The sequence below is a fragment of the Elephas maximus genome, chromosome 9, assembly GCF_024166365.1.
Source record: "Elephas maximus indicus isolate mEleMax1 chromosome 9, mEleMax1 primary haplotype, whole genome shotgun sequence".
Lineage (NCBI taxonomy): Eukaryota > Metazoa > Chordata > Mammalia > Proboscidea > Elephantidae > Elephas > Elephas maximus.
Window position 1 is genome coordinate 111,909,354 of NC_064827.1, and position 15,826 is coordinate 111,925,179.

Here is a 15,826-nt window from a genome sequence, read left to right on the forward strand (position 1 = left end):
GCCTGCCCGGGTTTCTGAGGTGAGCGCTACAAGATTCCTCCTGGAGGCAGGGCTTCAAACCGGTTCGTTCGGGTTCGAGCCCCTTGCTGAGAATTTGCATTTCCATCTCAGATAGACTGAATCAGAAACTGAATCAGGTGATTCTCAAGTATAACTTCCAGGGAGCTTGTTAGAAATGCAACTTCTCAGCAGAGATTCGAAAGGAACGAAGAAGTTCGAAGCCCTGCCATGAAGTCCGTTCAGAAGAAGCGCGCCTGCGAGTGATGAGCGGCCTGAAGCAGGCCCCAGCACGGCGCCCCCGCCCCTTGGGCTGCTCTCCGCCGGCAGCGTGGCCAGGGAGGTGCTTTCTTTCCCCGCCTCCTTGGGCGTGGCCGGAGGCGGCCGAGCAGTACATTCTCTCAGCTCCAGGGCTCGTGGAGGCAGTCAGGCGTCGAGCGCCGGCCCAGGATCCGGGAGTCCGCTCTCTTGCGCGCGGCCTTCCTTTCACCCTTGACCCTAGACCTTGGCCTCCACTCCTACACTCGCCCGCCGCGGCGCATGCTCCGTGAGGCCGCGGTGACGCCGTGGGCGCCAACGGCCTCGGCGGGCAGGGAGCGCCCGCGCGCCGTTCCGGTCCTCTTCCCGCCCGCGCGGGCTCCGGCCACCGCGGGCCGGGCAGCTGGGACAGGCCGCCGACCCGGTGCAGCCGCAGGCCGGGCGCCGCCTCTTCCGCCGGCCTGCCGGGCGTCCTTCCCGTGCAGCGGCGGCCGTACGTCAGCGTTCCCGGCCCGCCCTCCGCGCGCCCGCCCGCGCCCCGCCCGCCCGCGCGCCGAGCGGCAGCCTCAGCCTCGGAGCGGCGGCAGCGGCGGCGGCGGCAGATCCCTCCCCAGACATGGCCCTGTGAGGCAGCAGCACATGGCGGCCGCAGCAGCCATGAGCGTGCCCCCGACTCGCACAAGTCCCCCCTAGAGCGCCGCTCCGCGCCCTCCGCCAGCCGCCGCCCCGCGCCCTCCGCCCCCGGGCTCCCGCCCCCGCCGTCCCCGCCGCCGCCGCCCGGCCGAGGAGAGCAGAGCGCCACGGGCCCGCCGCCGCCGGCCTTCCCGCTTGCCGCCGCCGCCGCCGCCGCCATGGGAGTGCAGGGCTTCCAGGACTACATCGAGAAACACTGCCCAAGCGCCGTGGTCCCGGTGGAGCTGCAGAAGCTGGCTCGGGGCAGCCTGGTGGGCGGCGGCCGGCAGCGGCCCCCGCAGACGCCGCTGCGCCTCCTCATCGACGCCGACAACTGCCTGCACCGCCTTTACGGCGGCTTCTACACGGACTGGGTGAGCGGCGGCCAGTGGAACCACATGCTCGGCTACCTGGCGGCACTGGCCAAGGCTTGCTTCAACGGCAACATCGAGCTCTTCGTCTTCTTCAACGGCGCCCTGGAGAAGGCCCGGCTGCACGAGTGGGTCAAGCGGCAGGGCAACGAGCGCCAGACCGCGCAGCAGATCGTCAGCCATGTCCAGAACAAGGGCACGCCGCCGCCCAAGGTCTGGTTCCTGCCGCCGGTCTGCATGGCCCATTGCATCCGCCTGGCCCTCATCCGCTTCCACATCAAGGTAAGGCCGGGCCTGGCCTGCCGCGCTCGCGGTCCTCGGGGCCCTCCCCGCCACCCTGGGGCCCAGCGCGGGCGCTCAAAATGTCGCCAGGCTTTCTTTGGCCGTGCTGGGGGCGGGGAGAAGCCCGGCGAGTTCGCGAACTCCTTTTCCTTTTTGAACTTTTGGAGGTGGGAGCCGGAGCTTTCAGACGAAAAGTTTTGCCAGGCCCGGGCTCTGCAGGTCCTGGAGTTGGAACGCAGAGCTCGGCCCCAAGATGGATGAACGAACTCCCTTTGTAGTTTTTTAAGCGCCTGGGCCCTCCCGGACTGTGAACTTCTCAACTTTGCCATGTCAGTTAAGGGCTAGCGCCTTCCAACTTTTCCCTCATTGTTGTCGAGATGCTAGACTTACCCTCCTTTGTACTTAGTGGGCCGTTCTGATACCTGCAGGTTTTTTTTAGAACACTTGAGGATTAATAAGCAGCTCTAGATCAAAACTTGGAGATTGCAGTGTCATTATCTCTAATCGACTTAGTGTTTACCCTACTTCTTGAGCCGGACAGGTGATTAACCTTCACCTTTAAACCAAACGCTCATGTTTCGAAGTTAGCATATAATAAACCGCAACAGGTTTATTACTGAAGCAAGTAGGATGAATTGTGATTGTAAGAGTGGCCCCCAAGGCCAGTGCTGAGAAGCCGAATCCAAGTGCTAGAGCGCTGCTGTCGCTTTCCTTAGTGGATGAAGTAAAACTTGTAGGAGGTGAATGAATTGCTCTTCGGAACGCAGTACTGTTTAGATACTCCTTTTAAAACAGATGTTGAGAGAAATTGCCTACGACTTTGTCTTAGATTTCAGTGAGCTGTAAAAGTTGACATGTTCATGAAATTTTGTCAATTCTGGGACCTAGAGTGTGTGAAAAAGAGCTTTTAAAAGTTTTCCAGTGTTCTGTGTCTGATGTGAAAGAAGTAGTTCAAAATCTGGGGCTAAGATAATGTGAATCCGGAGAAGTTTTTAGACCGTGAAATACAGGCATGAGTCTACGGGATTTATTTTTCTTGTGCATGGTTAATATTCAGTGACCTTCAGTTGTGATCATAATCACAGCTTAACATTATCAGGCATTCTGCTGTCCTTTTGCAGATGGCTCCTCAGCTGAAACTGGGCCAAAGGATAACTTTAGGAACCAGGAGTGACTGTACAGATGATATGTAAATAAACGATCTCTTGACTTCAAGTTTTCATTGCTTTCTTTTTCACTGCCTTCCTATAAAAAATTTTTTTGTGGGGAAGCTGTTTTAGTTTTTTAGCTCTTGCCACACTCTGTGCCTTCCAACTTGTTTGTCATTCCCTTATTTCTGCCTGAAACTGTGGTTGAGTTCAGAGTTTGAAATTTTCACTCTTTGTGATTGCCTCTACTGTACATGATGAGATGGTGGTAGTTAAGCCTAAAATGATAGCGGAAGTCCCACCCATGATCCTGTTGTAATTGGTGAAAATGGTTTTTAAGTCTGTGGGTCCAGGCATCTAGAAGAGTAGTGATTGGTCTGTGAGCATGGCAGATACAGGATGTGCCATTCCTCTGGAGAAGTTCGGATGAGAGAAAGTGTAGTCTGAGCGTGCTTAACACTTTCTGAATTTGAGCCAGGGGTTCTTTAAGAAACAAAGTAATGTTTTTCAGACTTGATACACTTCCAGAAGATATTAAAAAACTGTTAATAGTTTCATTTTGTTAAGAGATGGAAAATACTGCTTAAAAGACAGAGTGAACTTTAGTTGTTTTGCTTTTGTAACAATGTGTATATTTTTAACTAGTCAAGTGACTTTCAAAGGAACATTGTACATATTACTTATGATTGGAGTCAGTATGTATCCAGTCACTGTGTCTTCTTAAAGAACTGTTGGATTATTTTTAATTGGAAAATTGCTTTATCTATCTTTGCTCCTCTTTGAATATCTTGCATGCTTTGTCAAGTGCTCAGAATTATGACCAATGTTTGAATAAGTGGAAGCTAGATTTAAAATAACCTCGTCCACTTAGGTTTTTGGACACAAGATAATTTTGTCTGTGAAGTATTTTGCTTGATAAGCTTATAACACCTGATAAAGAATCATAGGATAGTGTTAGTTAGCCAGATTAATACAGTAATGATTCATTTGTCAACCTCACCTTTTTGGAAAAAGCCTAAGAAATTCAGTTACTAGAAATTGCTCAGCAGCCAAGCGAGGTGTCAGGAAGCTTAGGTACAATGACCAAGAAAAACAAATAAAATTAAAAAAAAAAAAGCTTTCTCTTTTTTCATCAAAGAATACTTTAAGCTCTCTCATTCACAAACTGCCCACTCCTTTTTAGATGTAATTCTAATAAGCTTAGTTATCAGTTTTCTAACTCTGCTTCAGAAGATGGTGAAGAGGAAAGTGTGCCAGAGACAGGAGCACCATTAATAGCAAGAAGTGACACTTAACAACAAGGGAGAAGATTTTTAAAAAGCTGTAAAAGGACATGATTCTGGAGCTATTTTAGAGAAAGGCAAACAGCTCTATGTACTTCAGTAGCTCCTGAGGGTAGAACAGTGTTCCCTAGGGACGATTTTGTAGAAAAATTTATGTTCAGTGCTCTCTGTTTAAGGGAGTGAGAGCAGTGTGTGCTATTTTTAAAAGATACCCATTAAAATGGTTAAATTAAAACCACAATGATATATCACTACATCTCTTTTGACCAAACCAAACCGTTGCCGTCAAGTCAATTCTGACTCATAGCAACCCTATTGGACAAGGTAGAACTGCCCCATAGAGTTTCTAAGGAGTGGCTGGTGGATTTGAACTGCTGAACTTTTGGTTAACAGCTGTAGCTCTTACCCACTGCACCACCAGGGCTCTGACATACTTTTTTAGAGTGGCTCAAATAAAAACTGACAATACAAAGTGCTGGTGAGGTTGCAGAGCAACTGGAAATTCTGACCCCTTGCTGGTGGGGCTGCAGAATGGCACACCCACTCCGGGAAACGGTTTGGGAGTTTTATTTAATAGTTAAACACATTTACGTATGATTCAGCCACCCTACTCCTGGATATTTCCCTCCTGAAAACCTTTGTTCCAACAGAAATCGGTACAAAGTTTCATAACAGCTTTACTTATAATAGCTCCAAACTGGAAACAACCCGAATGTCCTTCAGTGAGCAAATGGTTAAAACACTGTGGTAAATCCATATGGTGGAACACTATTCAGTAATAAAAAGGAAGGAAATATTGATACCTTTAACAACTTGAACGAATCTTTTAAGGCTTTATGCTGAGTGAAAGAAGCCAGGCTCAAAAGGTTACGTAGTGTATGATTCTATTTATATGACTTTCTCCTACAGATAAAACTATAGTAGTGGAAGCCGGTTCAGTGCTTGCCAGAGAGTTACGCGTAGAGGGAAGGTGTGGCTGTAAAAGGATAGCAGGAGTGAGTTTTGGGGTGATGGAACTGTTTGTTCTGTATCCTGCTTGTGGTGGTGGTAGCAAGTTTTAAAATTCACAGAACTTTATATACCAAAAGTAAATAAAAATTATTTGACTGTATGATTATTTTTTCTTCAAGAAAGGTTAAATTAAAAAAAAAAACAAAACAAAGGAATTGACCAGAAAAAAAAAAAAAACCCCAAACTCATTGCCATCGAGTTGATTCCGACTCATCGTGACCCTGTAGGATAGAGTAGAACTGCCACATAGGGCTTCCAAGGCTGTAAATCTTTACAGAAGCAGACTCCCACATCTTTCTCCCTCAGAGCAGCTGGTGAGTTCAAACCACTGACATTTCAGTTTGCAGCCAAGTACTTAACCACTGAGCTACCAGAGCTCCTTTAACTATATATAATGTTGGGTAAATGAAACATTTCTCTTTCAGAAACTTATCCTCTGATTAGCCTTCTCCAGTGTTTTGTAAATTGGCGTAATTGCCTGTCACCTTTGCTTAGAGAAACCTTTTTTTTTTTTGAAGAGTGTTTCTTTGATAGAGTAATTGTATTTTTTTTGTAAATTAACGTTTTTTTTCTTTAACCATTAGAAGTTGTCCTAACTATCAGCTAATTTTACTTAGGTCACTTAAACAGCCTAATCTGAATGTGGCTTTATCTAATTGCTGGGATAGTCTCTCCTTGTATGCCTTGAGTCATCTTAACTTTTGAAAGTTCAGTGAGTGACTTATGTTTATTTTAAAATGTTGGTGGCATTGAATCACTGGAGTTTTCATAAATGTTTCTGCTTATGGTGTAGGTGTAAGGGTGTATAATGAAGTCTTTCTGGATCTTATCCTGAGTTTGTTTCTGTAGGAATTCTATCAGTATTCTCGTGTATTTATGTAGATCTTATATAAAACAAAGTTCATGCTTTAAATCAGTGGAAAGAATGTAAGATTGGATTGTAGTTTAAGATTTCATGGTTGACATAATAACACATTTATATTTAGGAATGAAGACTTCGTTTCTTTATATTTGATGGGGAACGGACACCAACTTGTATTATACTAGGCTATCCTAGGTCCTCTTTCATATCTCATTTAATCTTCATAACATTTTGTTAGCCCATTTTACATGTGAAGAAACTGCATCTGCTGATGACGTGACCAAAAATATCCAAGCTAAACCCAGTGCTATCAAGTCGATTCTGATTAAGTGACATCTGGGGAGAAATAACTAGTAATCTCTTCAAGGCGGAAGTGCAGTGCTAAAGTCAAAGTTCACTTTTGTTGTGTAAATACTTTGGGGATGTGCCTTCCTCCAGGTCAGTTCTGATAGCAAAATGCCTCTACTGTTTTTTCCAGTTAGAGTAGGAGTAGCAAGGTGTATATAAAGGAGAAAGCGGCCATCAGTAGATACTGAAACCTCACAGGGCACCTTATTCTAAAAGATCTTTAGTTGCCTAGGAAATACTTAAGGTTCAAAATAGGACTGAAGCCAATCATCCATTTAAAATATTTATTTTCCACTACTTTAGCAGTTTTGACTCTGATAAGCTTAACTAACATGTATTTGTACAACTGTATTTTTCTAGATTGTCTGGATAAAATACCTGAGTCCAGCTTAACTGCTTCAGAACTTGAAGACAAAATAGCAATTCTTAGAAAGGGAAACTGTATCATTGTTATGAGATTATTCACTGTTCAAATTTTTTTCTACCAATGAAGAATCTTATTTCTTTATTCATAAATAACCGCTGAGAATAGTTTGTTAAATCCTTGCAGATCTTTTCCTAGATATATTTTGTATTATGCATTTACAATTTATATTAGCAGAATTTGGTTTTAATTTTTAACATTAATGTTATCACTGTGCATTATTTAGCAATTTAATTTTTTCATGAGTATATGGAAAATCTTTCCAATTCTGTACTTATAATTCTAATTCTTTTTAATGCCTGCATAAAAAAAAAAAAAAAGCATAGTGTCCCATAATTATTCAACCCCCCTGCAGATAGAAAGTACACAAACATTTGGTAGATCTAAGACTATGTGTACCTTAAAAGTCATATAGGGCTAGCATAGTTGCCAGGCCTTCAGATTTTTTAAGTCAGAAATCCAGATTTTTTAAAAATTATCCCGTATAAAAAATACCGTTTGAACCAAACAAAACAGGACTCCCGGCTAGATTTTGGCTCTCAAGGTGCCAGTTTGTGATTTCAGCGCTAATCTTTTTATCAGCAATTCTCCTAGTCTAAGTTTCTCTCCGGTTTTTAAAGTTTAAAGTTAGACCTAACAAAGCCCACTCCGTCTCTTCCGACCTACATCTTTGAACCCTTTTCCGTTATCAAAGCACTGCCATTTCCTGGGGTTACTGAATTGTGACTTCCCACAAACGCCGCAATCCTCTTGACCTCCGTTACACACTGTTCCTTCTCATAATCCCCAATACCATCTACTTACCTGTTCAACATCTAACAATTTCCAAGGCACTGTCAATATCCTCAGTGACTTCAGCCCCTGGTTTTACATACTTAGACATCGTTTTCACTGCCTCCTGTTCACCATACAGACAGTCCTGATCCCTTACCTGGCCTTCAGATTTTCCAACTCTAGTGACTATTTCAGTTTCTCTTTAGCTACTTCAGAGAAACCCTGGTAATGTAGTGGTTAAGAGCTATGGCTGCTAACCAAAAGTTCGGCAGTTCAAATCCACCAGGCACTCCTTGGAAACCGTATGGGGCAGTTCTACTCTGTCCTACAGTACAGGGTCACTACGAGTCGGAAGTGGGATAGCAATAGGTTTTTTTGTTTGTTTGTTTTAGCTACTTCAGAGCTTGGATGCTCTATTAACTGGGGAGGAGAAATGACACCATTTTTCAGACTCCCAGAAACTCCTCTTCTGTTCTAAACCTCTCCCACAGGCTTACCCCACTGATCTACTCCTCATTCCACCATCTGCTAGTCTCCCAGTCTGTTCTAATTTAACTTTAGTCCTAACCTAGTGGTCACCTACTTCAAAGTTACACTCACTACCTCCCTGGATTCACCCTTGGCATTTCATCATCCCATCCTGCCAGTCCCTAGAATGATGACAAACCATGTCAGTTCTACCTCAGGAGTCTCTCACTTAACCCTAATTATCCTCCTCATTTCCACTGTCCCCACCACGAAATCTAACTGGTTGTGGAATTAAATTAATGGGTGTTTACCAGCATTTTAAAAAAGGTACAGAATAAAGTAGAGCAGAAAATAGAATGTAAAACCTGTTGTAAGGATATACTTTGACTGCGGGTAGTAGTCAGAATTGCCTCTGGATGTAACAGGTCTTCCCACACCCTGTATCTCCGCCACTTAGATGCGTTTTACACACCACTGCTGAGTGGTCTGCCGGATCTTTGCTGGGGCCACTCCCTGCTGAAAGGCTTTGAACAAAATCATTAAGTCCAGACTCCTTATTGTGGCTTTTAGGACCCTGCTTCAACATGAACCAATTTTACCTTCATATGCCACAATTCCTCTACCGTAGTATTTTTTGTTTTTTCTGTATATGTAATGTAAAATTCTGCTATTTAAGTGTACAATTCAGAGGCAGTAATTATATTCCCAGTGTTGTGCAGCCATCACCATTATTTGTTTCCAAAGCTTTTTCACCACCTCAGACAGAAACTGTAACCATTAAGCATTAATTTCCTATCTCTCCTTTCCCAGGCCATGGCAACAATTAATCTATTTTATGTCTGTATCCGTTTGCCTATTCTAGATATTTCATATAAGTGGGATCATGCAATATTTGTCCTTTTCTGACTGGCTTATTTAACTTACCATACTGTTTTTTCAAGGTTCGTTGTGTAGAAGGATATGTTAGGACTTCATTCATCTGTGTGTTGTGGGGGCAGGGCACACACTTTAGGTGACAGTTTACAGCTCAAGTTTCTCATACAAAAATCTGTACACACGTTGTTATGGAACCCTAGTTGCCATCCCTGAAATGTGATTGCACATTTCTCCTTTCCACCCGGATTTCCCCTATCCATTCAACACGTTCCTATCATTTTTTTCCCTTTCATCTTGCCCCCAGACGGGAGCTTCCCATTCAGTCTCACGTATCTACTTCAACTAAGAAGCACACTCGTAATGAGTATCATTTTATGTCTTACAGTCCAGTCTGTTCTTTGCCTAAAGGGTTGGCTTCGAGAATGGTTTTTAGTTCTGGGTTAACAGAGAATCCGGGGGGCCGTATCTACTGGGGATCCTCCAGTCTCAGACCATTATGTCTGGTCATTCCTGCTAGAATTTGAGTTCTGCGCTCCACTTTTCTCCTTCTTTGTCAGGCACTCTCTGTTTTGTTTCCTATCAGGGTGGTCATTTGTGGTAGCCAAGCACCATCTAGTTCTTCTGGTCTCAGGATGGTGGAGTCTCTGCTTTATGTGGCCCCATTTGTCTCTTGGGCTAATATTTTCCTTGTGTCTTTGGTGTTCTTCATCCTCCTTTGCTCCACGTGGGTTGGAACCAATTGATACATCTTAGATGGCTGCTTGCTAGGCTTTTTTTTTTTTTTTAATTGTGCTTTAAGTGAAAGTTTACAAATCAAGTCAGCCTCTCACACAAAAACTTATATACACCTTGCTACATATTCCCAATCACTCTTCCCCTAATGAGACAGCCCACTCTCTCCCTCCACTCTCTTCTTTTTGTGTCAATTTTGCCAGCTTCTAACCCCCTCTACCCTCTCATCTCCTGTCCAGGCAGGAGATGCCAACGTAGTCTCAAGTGTCCACCTGATCCAAGAAGCTCACTCCTCACCAGCATCCCTCTCCAACCCATTGTCCAGTCCAGTCCATGTCTGAAGAGTTGGCTTTGGGAATGGTTCCTGTCCTGGGCCAACAGGGGGCTGGGGGGCCATGACCACTGGGGTCCCTCTAGTCTCAGTCAGACCATTAAGTCTGGTCTTAGGGGAATTTGGGGTATGCATCCCACTACTCTCCTTCTCCCTCAGGGGTTCTCTGTTGTGTTCCCTGTCAGGGCAGTCATCAGTTGTAGCCGGGGGCTTGCTAGGTTTTAAGACCACAGACACTGCTCTCCAAAGTGGAGTGCGGAACATTTTCTTAATAAACTTTGTTATGCCAGCTGACTTAGATGTCCCCTGAAACTGTGGTCCCCAGACCCCCGCCCTGCTACACTGTCCCTCGAAGTGTTTGGTTGTGTTCAGGAAACTTCTTAGCTTTTGGTTTAGTCCAGTGGTGCTGACTTCTCCTGTATAGTGCATTGTCCTTCCCTTCACCTAAGGTAATTCTTGTCTACTGTTCCCTCTCCCTCCCCACCCTTGTAACCCTCAAAGAATGCTTTCTTCTGTGTTTAAACCTTTTCTTGAGTTCTTTAATAGTGGTTTCACGCGATATTTGTGCTTTTGCAACTAATTTCACTCAGCTTAATGCCTTCCAGATCAATCCATGTTATGAGATGTTTCACAGATTTATTGTTTTTTATCTTTGCGTAGTATTCCATTGCGTGAATATACTATAATTTGTTTATCCGTTTGTCCAGTCTGACTCATAGTGACCCTACAGTACAGAGTAGAACCACCCCATGTGATTTCCAAGGAGCACCTGGCGGATTCAAACTGAACACTCTGCCACTGAGTCAGAATCGACTTGATGGCGGCAGGTTTTTTGGTTATTTGTATGTTGATAGGCACCTAGGGTTGTTTCCATCTTTTTGCTATTGTGAACAGTGCTGCAGTGAACATGGGTGTGCATATATCTATCTGTGTGCCGGCTCTTATTTCTCTAGGATATATTTCAAGGAGTGGGATTGCTGGATCGTATGGTACTTCTGTTTCTAGCTTTTTAAGGAAGCACCAAATTGATTTCCAAAGTGGTTGTATCGTTTTACATTCCCACTAGGAGTGTAAAAGCGTTTCAGCCTCTCCACAACTGCTCCAACATTTGTTATTTTGGGTTTTTTGGATTAATGATAGCCTTGTTGGGGTGTGATGGTGTCTTGTTGTAGTTTTGATTTGCATTTCTTTAATGGCTAGTGATCATGAGCATTTCCTCATATATTTGTTAGCCGCCTGAATGTCTTCTTTGGTGGATTGCCTGTTCATATCCTTTGCCCATTTTTATTGGGTTATTTGCCTTTTTGTAGTTCAAGCTTTGCAGTATCTTGTAGATCTTAGAGATTAGACCCTGATTAGATATGTCATAGACAAATTTTTTTTCCCAGTCTGTAGGTTGCTTTTTTCCTCTTTTGGTGAAGTCTTTTGATGAGCATAAGTGTTTGAGTTTTAGGAGCTCCCAGTTATCTAGTTTCTCTTCTGGTGTTTGTGCACTGTTAGTTATGTTTTGTATTCTGTTTATGCCTTGTATTAGGGCTCCTAGTGTTGTCCCTATTTTTTTTCCATGATCTTTATTGTTTTAGATTTTATATTTAGGTCTTTGATCCATTTCGAGTTAGTTTTTGTGCGTGGTGTGAGGTATAGGTCTTGTTTCATTTTTTTTGCAGATGGATATCCAGTTATGCCAGCACCATTTGTAAAAGAGACTATCTTTTCCCCATTTAATGGACTTTGGGTGTTTGTCAAATATCAGCTGCTCATAGGTGGATGAATTTATGCCTGGATTCTCAATTCTGTTCCATTGGTCTATGTATCTGTTGTTGTACCAGTACCAGGCTGTTTTGACTACTGTGGTGGTATAATAGGTTCTAAAATCAGGTAGTATGAGGCCATCTACTTTGTTCTTCAGTAATGCTTTACTTATCCGGGGCCTCTTCCCTTTCCATATGAATTTGGTGATTTGTTTCTCTATCTCATTAAAAAATGTCCTTGGAATTTGGATCAGGATTGCATTGTATCTGTAGATCGCTTTGGGTAGAATTGACATTCTCACAATGTTAAGTCTTCCTATCCATGAGCAAGTTATATTTTTCCACTTATATAGGTCTCTTTTAGTTTCTTGCAGTTTTCCTTGTATAGGTCTTTTACATCTCTGGTTAGATTTATTCCTAAATATTTTATCTTCTTGGAGGCTACTGTAAATGGTATTGGTTTGGTGATTTCCTCTTTGAAGTTTTCTTTGTTGGTGTAGAGGAATGTAACTAATTTTTCTATGTTTATCTTGTATCTTGATACTCTGCTGAACTCTTCTGTAGTTCTCTTGTGGATTCTTTTAGGGTTTTCTGTGTAAAAGATCATGTCATCTGCAAATAGAGATACTTCTTACCAATTTGGATGCCCTTTATTTCTTTCTCTAGCCTAATTGCTCTGGCTAGGACCTCCAGCGCAATGTTGAATAAGAGTGGCAATAAAGAGCATCCTTGTCTGGTTCCTGATCTCAAGGGGAATGCTTTCAGACTCTCATTTAGGATGATGTTGGCTTTGTATAAATGCCCTTTATTATGTCGAGGAATTTTCCTTCTGTTGCTATTTTGCAGAGAGTTTTTATCATGAATGGGTTTTGGACTTTGTCAAATGCCCTTTTTTGCATCAATTGATAGGATCATGTGGTTCTCATCTTTTGTTTTATTTGTATGATTGATTACATTGATTGTTTTTCTGATGTTGAGCCGTTCCTGCATACCTGGTATGAATCTGACTAGGTCATAGTAAATTATTTTTTTGATATGTTGTTGAATTCTTTTGGCTAGAATTTTGTTGAGGATTTTTGCATTTAAGTTCATGGAGGATATAGGTCTGTAATTTTCTTTTTTTTGTGGTGTCTTTACCTGGTTTTGGTATCAGGGTTATGCTGGCTTCATAGAATGAGTTTGGGAGAATTCCATCCTTTTCTATGCTCTGAAATACCTTTAGTAGTAGTGGTGTTAACTCTTCTCTGAAATTTTGGTAGAACTCTGCAGTGAAGCCATCCGGGACAGGGTTTTTTTTTTTTTTTTAATAATTTTTACTGTGCTTTAAGTGAAACTTTACAAATCAAGTCAGTCTCTCACACAAAAACCCATATACCCCTTGCTACACACTCCCAGTTACTCTCCGGCTAATGAGACAGCCCGCTCTCTCCCTCCATTTTCTCTTTTCGTGTCCATTTCCCCAGCTTCTAACCCCTTCCACCCTCTCTTCTCCCCTCCAGGCAGGAGATGCCAATATAGTCTCAAGTGTCCACCTGATCCAAGAAGCTCACTCCTCACCAGCATCCATCTCCAACCCATTGTCCAGTCCAATCCATGCCTGAAGAGCTGGCTTCGGGAATGGTTCCTGTGCTGGGCCAACAGAAGGTCTGGGGGCCATGACCACTGGGGTCCCTCTAGTCTCAGTCAGACCATTAAGTCTGGTCTTAATGAGAATTTGGGGTCTGCATCCGACTGCTCTCCTGCTCCCTCAGGGGTTCTCTGGTGTGTTCCCTGTCGGGGCAGCCATCAGTTGTAGCTGGCACCATCTAGTTCTTCTGGTCTCAGGATGATGTAGTCGCTGGTTCATGTGGCCCTTTCTGTCTCTTGGGCTTGTATTCACCTTGTTTCCTTGGCGTTCTTCATTCTCCTTTGATCCAGGTGGGTTGAGACCAGTTGATGCATCTTAGATGGCTGCTTTAGCGTTAGATGGCTGCTTGCTAGCATTAAAGACCCCAGACGCCAGTCTTCAAAGTGGGATGCAGGATGTTTTCTTAATAGATTTTACTATGCCAGTTGACTTAGATGTCCCCTGGAACCATGGTTCCCAGATGGGCCAGGGTTTTTTGTGGGGGAAGCTTTTTAGTTACTAGTTAACTCTTCAATGTCTTTTTTTGTTAAAAGTTTAGTTGTTCTATCTCTGTTTGTGTTAGTTTAGGTAGGTATTGTGTTTCTAGAAATTTGTCCATTTCCTCTAGGTTTTCAAATTTGTTCGAGCAGAATTTTTCATAGTATTCTGTTATGATCCTTTTTATTTAAGTCTCTTGTGGTATTGCCCGTCTTATTTCTTATTCAGGTTATTTGCTTTCTGTCAAATTTTCCAGTTTGGCCAATGGCTTATCAATTTTGTCAGTCTTTTCTAAGGACCAGGCTTTGGTCTTGTTAACTCTTTGAATTGTTTTTCTATTTGCTATTTTATTTAATTCTGCTCTAATTTAATTATTTCCTTTCTTCTAGTACCCGAGGGCTTCTTTTGCTGCCTTGTACTTGTTCAAGTTGTAAGGTTAATGTTTAGATTTTGGCCCTTTCATCTTATTGGATGTGTGCATTTACTGCTATAAATTGATCTCTGGGCACTGCTTTTGCTGTGTCCGAAATGTTCTGATAGGGTGTGTTTTCATTCTTGTTTGATTCCATTCTTAATTCCTTCTATAACTTAGTAGTTTTTCAGGAAGCTGTTGTTCAGTTTCCATGTATTTGATTTTTTTCCCTCGCTTTTTCTGTTATTGATTTCTACTTTAATGGTTTTATGGTCAGAAAAGATGCTTTGTAATATTTCAGTGTTTTGGATTCTGTTAAGGCTTGCTTTGTGGCCTACTATATAGTCTATTCTGGAGAATGTTCCATGTGCGTCGGAAAAGAACATACACTTGACTGCTGTTGGGTGAAGTGTTCTGTGTATGTCTGTGAGATCGAGTTGGTTGATTGTGGCATTTAGAACTCTCGTATCTCTATTGAGCTTCTTTCTGGATGTTCTGCCCTTCACCAAAAGTGGTGTGTTGAAGTCTCCTACTGTTACTGTGGAGCTACTTATCTCTCCTTTTGGTGCTGTTAAGAGTATTATATGGTGTCCTTCCTTATCCTTTGTGGTGGGTTTTGCTTTAAAGTTTCTTTTGTCAGAAATTAATATTGCCACTCCTGCTTTTTTTTGATGGTTGTTTGCTTGATAACATTTTTTTTTATCCTTCGAGTCTTAGTTTGTGTCTTTAAATCTAAGGTGTGTCTCTTGTAGGCAGCATATAAATGGATCGTATTTTTTAATCCACTCTGCAACTCTTTGTCTCTTTATTGGCGCATTTTGTCCACTTACCAAAAAACCAAACCAAACCAAACCTATTGCCGTCGAGTCGATCCTGACTCATAGTGACCCTGCAGTCCATTTACGTTCAGTGTAATTATTGATAGGTATGATTTTATTCCTGTCATTTTGATGTATTTTTCTTTGTGTTGTTGACAGTTTCTTTGTTCCACTTAATTTTCTGTGCTGAGTCGTTTTTCTTCATGTATTTTCTTTTCATCTTTTTCATTGTTGTTGATTTTGTGTTTGCTGGGTCTTTATGTTTTTCATTTTGATGTGTAGAAGTGTTAGTTTCTTTTATGGTTACCTTAATTTTTACCCCGGTTTTTCTAAGCTTAAACCAATCTTTTATTCCTTTATATCGCCTTGACTTCCTCTCCATATGAAAGATCTGTGACTATATTTTTTAGTCCCTCTTTTTGGTTTTAATCTTGTCATCTTTTACATATTGACATCCCTGTTTACCTATTTAGAGGCATTTTAGCTTTGATTTATTTTTGTGACTTCCCTATCTGGGTTGATATCACGTTGATCTTTCTTGTGTTCTGGTCTTGGTTGTTAACTCTTGTTATTGATTTTCTAACCAGAGGAATCCCTTTAGTATTTCTTGTGATTTTGGTTTGGTTTCTTTGGAAATGCCCGAATTTCACCATCATATTAGAGAGACAGTTTTGCTGGATATATAATTCTTGGCTGGCAATTTTTTTTTCCTTCAAGGCTTTAAATATGTCATCCCGTTGTTTTCTTGCCTGCATAGTTTGTGCTTAGTAGTCTGAGCTTAGCCTTATTGACTCTCCTTTTTAGGTGATTTTTTTGTTTATCCCTACCCATTCTAAAAATTCTCTCTTTATCTTTGGTATTGGCAAGTTTGATTATGATATGTCTTGGTGACTTTCTTTAGGGA

The 15,826-nt window shown here is 42.5% G+C and overlaps 1 protein-coding gene across 1 annotated transcript in view; it reads left to right on the forward strand.

Moving 5' to 3' along the window:
• Nucleotides 1-803: 803 nt before the first annotated feature.
• The window catches only part of FAM120A (family with sequence similarity 120A), a 189,423-nt gene continuing 174,400 nt past the window's right edge, over nucleotides 804-15,826 (forward strand). Inside the window, exon 1 of the mRNA XM_049896569.1 lies at nucleotides 804-1,580. Coding sequence (XP_049752526.1) covers nucleotides 1,107-1,580 — 474 coding nt within the window. The 5' untranslated portion in view covers nucleotides 804-1,106. The remainder of the gene's footprint in view (nucleotides 1,581-15,826) is intronic.